Below are 5,602 nucleotides of genomic sequence, written 5' to 3'. Positions count from 1 at the left end.
GTGGCCCCGGGTAGCAACCCCACCCCTGCACCCCAGACCCCTGCTGCTCTGTGTCTCCCCGGTTCCCTGTCACTGCACCTGCATGCTTTTCTCTCACCTTCACCTCCACCTTCGCCCTCCCCAGCACAGTCTCCTCTTGTCCTCTTAGGTCCCTCCCCGAGGAAACTCCTCTCCCAACTCCCAACCAGAAGGACCCCGCTCCTCTGCCCTCACCCCCACCTGCCCTGCCCCTGTCTCGGGGACTGTCCCCTGTCAGCACAGTCCCACAGTTCTGGAACTTGGGGGAACCTGGACCTCTTCCAGGCCTACCCACTGCACTGTCTAAAGGGCAATCCTGAGCCCAGAGAGAGGCAGGAGCTGCACAAGGCCACACAGACTGTTAGTGGCAGGACTGGAACACAGCCCTCCCGAGTCCCTGCCTGGGGCTCGTTGGAGGACAGACGTACGCTTCCCCACCTGGTGAACCAGAACGGAACTCTTCAAGGACAGGGACTGTACTATTCCTTCCAGTGCCCCCAGCCCCTCACCCAGAGCAGGACCCACAGGAAGCAACCGTGAATAGAAAAGGAGAAAACGAATACATGAAAATATATCTCTAATGCCTTCTGTGTGCCAGACACTCAGCAGGCACCGGCTCTGCTACTAGAAATCTTGGTCAAATCACTCAATTTGGTGTAGAAAAATAATTTCTGGGGATGAGGGGCAGTGAGTGCCCCAGGAGGGGCCTCAGTCACGAACGTCGATGACCAGTGGGCACAGGTGGAGTGAGTGCTTGATGCCCATGGTGAAAGCAGGGATGTGGGGCTTGTGCACAGTGACCTGCTGGACCTCGTGGGAGCCAGGGCCAGGCCGTGGTGTGAGGTCCAGAGGGTAGGCAAAGCGCTTGGCCATGCTGTAGGTGGGGCTGCGGTTCTGATAGGTGGATGGCTCAGGTCGGGCGTAGCTGGTAGGTCCAGGGCCTCCTGCCACATCCTCCTTGTAGAACCAGTTCTTGTCCCTGGAGGCCAGACTGTAGCTGGGAGCAGCTCGGCTGACAGGGGTGTTGGGCCCCAGCAAGAGTGGCATCTGGTACTGGTTGGGGGCCGGGTTGGGGTCCATCACTCTGTATGGGCGCCGGTAGCCAAATGTGTACTGGGGAGCCCTACGTTCCCCCGGTGGGTGGATCTTCTCAAAGTAGTACTGGCAGGATGCGAGGGTGGGGTTCAGGCCTGAAAGGGAGTGGTGGGAAGGGAGAGCTGTCAGAGCGGGGAACAGACCTCATTCTCTGCTAGCCAGCTGATGGTCCTGGTTATCCACTGTGACCTTAGGCTGACCACCTCAGCAGCAGGGCAGGGACATCCAAATGGTCACTTAGGCTGGGCATGGTGGCTCACACCTGCAATCCCAGCACTTTGGGAGGCTGAGGCAGGCAGATCACAAGATCAGGAGTTCGAGACCAGCCTGACCAACATGGTGAAACCCCATCTCTACTAAAAATATAAAAATTAGCTGTGCATGGTGGTGTGCACCTGTAATCCCAGCTACTCAGGAGGCTGAGGCAGGAGAATCACTTGAACCTGGGCGGCGGAGGTTGCAGTGAGCTGAGATCACACCACTTCACTCTAGCCTGGGCAACAGGACACAGAAACATCCTGAGATCACTACAGTCTGTAAGTTCGTTCGCATGACAATATTGCATCCACAACAGGAGCCCTATGTCATCATAACATCACCCGGTGACATGCCGCATGTCATAACATTGACTTCAAGACATGGTGATGTCAGCATCGCAATGTCGGTGTCTTGCAGGGAGATACCAGCATCCAGACATTCCCAGGGAGAGAGTCTTGACCCTTTGCCCCTGCCCAGGTCCTAAGGGTGCACCCCACCCCCCAACCTCCCCACCCCCAACATCTGTCCATAACCCCATCTTACGCAGGTTGGAGATGCGCTCCTCCATGGGGACCTGTGGGCAGCTGGACATTCCAAACCGAGTTACTTTGGGATCCAAGAGATAGCAAGGCCCAGGGCTGCTGTGGCCCACGTTCCCTGCAGGGCAACCAAAGAGAGGGCCTGGTCAGCCCCAAAGGCTGCCCCACTGAGCACCTGGCCTGCCTCCAGGCAAGATTTCCCTCCCACTTCAGATTCTGTGGCTCCTGAGTGTTTGGAGACTCTTGATTTCCTCATCTGTAAAATGGGACTTTTAACACATGACCTGATATTTTCAAGAACTTGCTCAGAGGAACAGTAAAATAACAGCTGCCCAGCAGCTTGGGCAACCACCCACCCAATCAGGGATTGGGGCCAAGAAGTAATAGCCCTGTGGCTGCTGTTGGCATTCAGAAAAGGCCTAGCCAGGCCAGAGGCTTCCCCTGCTGAGATGGGTGTTCTCCCCAGAGAAAAGCCTGACAGGCACCCCAGGTCTCAGACCCCTAGGTGCATGCCACCACACCCTGCCCAGCAGCTTAGGTCATCTGTGGCCTCTGCTCCTGCCCTTCCAGGGGGTTCTAGGCCACCTGGGGAGCTCTGGGGGCCACCACTTCCCCCCGGCCCCCTAACTGTTCCTGCCTGGCCACATGGCAAGTGACCCTAGCAGAGCATGGTGACTGGAGCTGAAGGGCCCCAGTCAAAGGCCAGACAAAGGAGACTCTGCTGTGCCAGCTGGACAGCGCCAGGATCCCCTACAGGCTCCCCTGGAAGAGGCAGCTGGGGGATGCCCATGGAGTTGCCCCACCCTCAATCCCTGCTGGCTTCCTCTGGACCCAGGGGCCCCCTTGAGTGTCCCACTCAGATTCCCAGTGGCTACAGAGAATGGCTGCACGTCTCTCCCCTCAACCTCCAACAACAGCTCCAACCCCAGGGGGATGACTGGGGTGGCGACGCTCACGCTTCTCTGAGTTCCGGCTATGCAGGGTATAAGCTGGTGCCTTGAACATGGAGATGTCATGATCTATGTAACCTGTGCAGGATGGCCGGAGGTACTTGGCGGGCCCCGGACCTGTAAGGACGGACATGACAGCCCTCAACCTGGGCCCACCGGGTCAGAGGCAGGGGAAGCCCCAATACAGCGCACCATGGGAATATTGGGGGTCTTTGTTCTTGCTGCTATCGCACTGCCACGAACCCAGCATCCATCCAGCTGCTTCATTTGGGGGAAGGCAGTATTTCCAGATAAAATGCAGTTTCTCTTGGACAGACAATGCATAATAAGAAGCTAATAGTTACAGTTAATTGAGAACTTATTCTGCTCCAAGTTCTCCACTAGGCATCCGATACGGATTATTTCCGTTAAGCCTCCCAACTATGCTGTAAGGTAGATGCTCTTGTTTTTCCCATTTTACAGAATATTGAGGCTTAGAAATATCAATCTACCCACATATCACAAACTAGGAGTGTGAAGATTCTAAACAATCATCCAGTAGAACCCAAACCTTTAATCCCTGCACTAAACTACTCCCACTTAAAGCACTAGTCAGTCATTACCAACATAGTAAGAATTAGTGTCTGCTTTCCCTTGAGAGTAAAATTGAAGGGAAGCGAGGAAAGCTAAAGCTAGGACAAAGGCTCCTAGTCTTTTTCCAAAGTGGGCCTCACTGCAGCCCCATGCTCCCCTCCTCTCTCACCCACTTGGACACTCCCAGCAGCCAACACTTTCCATGAGGGTCAGCTTGGAGGCTCAGGTCTTCCGTAAGGCTTCAAGGAAGTTGGAAGGGGCTTTGCAGGTGGCAGGCTGAAAGGAGTCCTGGAGACAGGGGAGGGGGCCCAAGCCCAGGGTGGGGATGACTCTCACCTTTTATCATGGCCATGATGACAGGGGTCTGCTTGACCTCCTGCCGTGAGGGCAATGGCTCCTTTTCTCGCTGCTGTGCAAAGTACACAGAGCTCCTGGTCCCCTTGGGTGGTTTCATGGCTGGGGCTGGGGAGGGAGCAGCAACAGCTACAGCAGGGTCTAAACAGCAGGCAAGGAGCTGAGGTAGCCCTGCCTGAGACACCCCACCTCCCACCCCAGACACTGAGGAAGCTGGGAAGGAAGACTGTTCTCAGGTTGGAGCAGCTGAGGCTGTCTGGGGCACAGCCAGCACAGGCCCCAGCAGGCTGAAGCTGGAGATGACGTCACGGCAGAACTTGGACTGTGAAACTCGGAGTGTTTATTTCCCCTGGTTGCCATGGCACCTGAACTGTGGCGTGGAAATTCTACGTTGGGAGCTTAGTTATGGAACCCTGACTATCCCACTGTCCCCTACCACCAACCAGGCCAAGTGGCCTGGGGGGTCCCCAGGACCCTGGTTCAGGGAAGGGAAAGGGAGAGATGGTGTTACATATCAGCCAGCGCTTCACTCCCAGTGGGTGCCCTAAGGTTGGGGAAAGGAATGGAAAAGGTAGATGGGTCATGGGTGAAGGGTTTGTGCAGCACACACAGCCCCCTGGGGGCTCTCTACCGCCTGCCTCTCCCACCTACCTCCCAGGCTCTGGACATGCCCTCCCTTCTGTCAAGTCTGTTTTTCCCTTGGCAAAAGATCAAGTCAATTATCACTAAGGTGTGACTGTCTGATAGATCCTCCCCAGAATCCTATCCCAGGGTGTGGTATCTTTAGAGATCCATGTCTAGCTCAATGGATACAAAAAGGAGTGGGAAGCAAATAAAGGAGGACAGAGGGGTGGTGCTGAGCCCTCAAGGGGCTACTTTCTGTGCCTATGACCAAGAGCACTCCCTTGGCAGGGGAGCAGTTGGAGTTGGGGGGCGGAATGAGAGGACATATGCAAGGGTAGGGAAGGCAGCCAGCCCCATCTGAGGGATGGATGAGCCCCAGGCCTGAAAACGTGCTGGGAACCTCTTCATTCCGAAGAACCGAGGAGGCTTTGGGGGCCTGGGGCCTGTCACCTCCACTGGTTCGTAACTCAGACTGTGGATTTGACCTGAACCGGGTCAGCGGTGTCCACCTCAGGAACCAGATGACTGCTGGTTTTAGACGCGGTGTCTGTCACCACCCCAGTACACTGTTAAGAAAACTGAGGCCCGGAAAGGAACAAGGACTTGCCCAAAGTCTCCTGTTACATCAAAGTAGCAGAGATGGAACCGGGACACAAAACTCAGGGCTCTCCTTGGATCATATTCTCTGATTGAATAGAAACCAAGCCATGCTCTGAACGCATTCCAGTCAGCAGACACAGCGAGGGCTCAGAGCAGCAGAGGACGGGGGCCCAGCCCCGCCAGCAGCAGACCCTCTGTGTGCCCCTGCATGCCCATGGGGCAACCGAGCCTCTGATTTCTGGGGACAGGATAGCTGGGCCAGGCTGGGAGTGACCCAGCCTCAATGACCTCAGGCCAGGGCCAATGCTATGTCCTCAGCCCCATCCATGTCAGCTTTTCCTGTAGGAAACTGCGAGCCCTGATGGTCCCCCAGTGCTGAGAGGGGCTGGATCTGGGGCTGGGATCCCCACCTTCCTGGTGAGGGGGTGGTCCCCAAGTATTTCAGTCCCAGGGACCCTCCTGCCTTCCTCTCTCACTGCTTCTGCCCCATCATCCTGGTGCACAGCTTTTCTGGAAACCAGGCCACCCCACACCCCAGCAGGTCTCAAGCCACTCCAATTTGTTCCAAATGCTCCCTTTCTTCCAGCTCTG

General features: G+C 56.1%; 1 protein-coding gene across 1 annotated transcript; it reads right to left on the bottom strand.

The window, feature by feature from the left end:
- Positions 1-580: 580 nt before the first annotated feature.
- LOC111535472 (outer dense fiber protein 3-like protein 1) lies at positions 581-4,108 on the bottom strand. The gene is made up of 4 exons (XM_023201761.1): positions 3,770-4,108; positions 2,867-2,977; positions 1,915-2,028; positions 581-1,208 (listed from the first exon to the last, which is right to left on the bottom strand). Exons 1-4 carry the CDS (start codon positions 3,885-3,887, stop codon positions 727-729), a joined length of 825 nt encoding a protein of 274 aa, XP_023057529.1. The 5' UTR covers positions 3,888-4,108; the 3' UTR covers positions 581-726.
- Positions 4,109-5,602: the final 1,494 nt, after the last annotated feature.

The sequence above is a fragment of the Piliocolobus tephrosceles genome, unplaced genomic scaffold (genome assembly GCF_002776525.5).
Source record: "Piliocolobus tephrosceles isolate RC106 unplaced genomic scaffold, ASM277652v3 unscaffolded_33612, whole genome shotgun sequence".
In the NCBI taxonomy this organism is placed as follows: domain Eukaryota; kingdom Metazoa; phylum Chordata; class Mammalia; order Primates; family Cercopithecidae; genus Piliocolobus; species Piliocolobus tephrosceles.
Note: the sequence above shows the minus strand (reverse complement) of the source record. Positions and strands in the feature narration are given on the sequence as shown.

Coding starts and splice junctions, on each gene's coding strand:
- LOC111535472 (XM_023201761.1), bottom strand. CDS start 3,887: ATGAAACCACCCAAGGGGACCAGGAGCTCTGTGTACTTTGCACAGCAG. Junction 2,978..3,769: donor CATCATGGCCATGATAAAAG/GTGAGAGTCATC, acceptor CCGTCCTTACAG/GTCCGGGGCCCGCCAAGTAC. Junction 2,029..2,866: donor TAGCCGGAACTCAGAGAAGC/GTGAGCGTCGCC, acceptor GTTGCCCTGCAG/GGAACGTGGGCCACAGCAGC.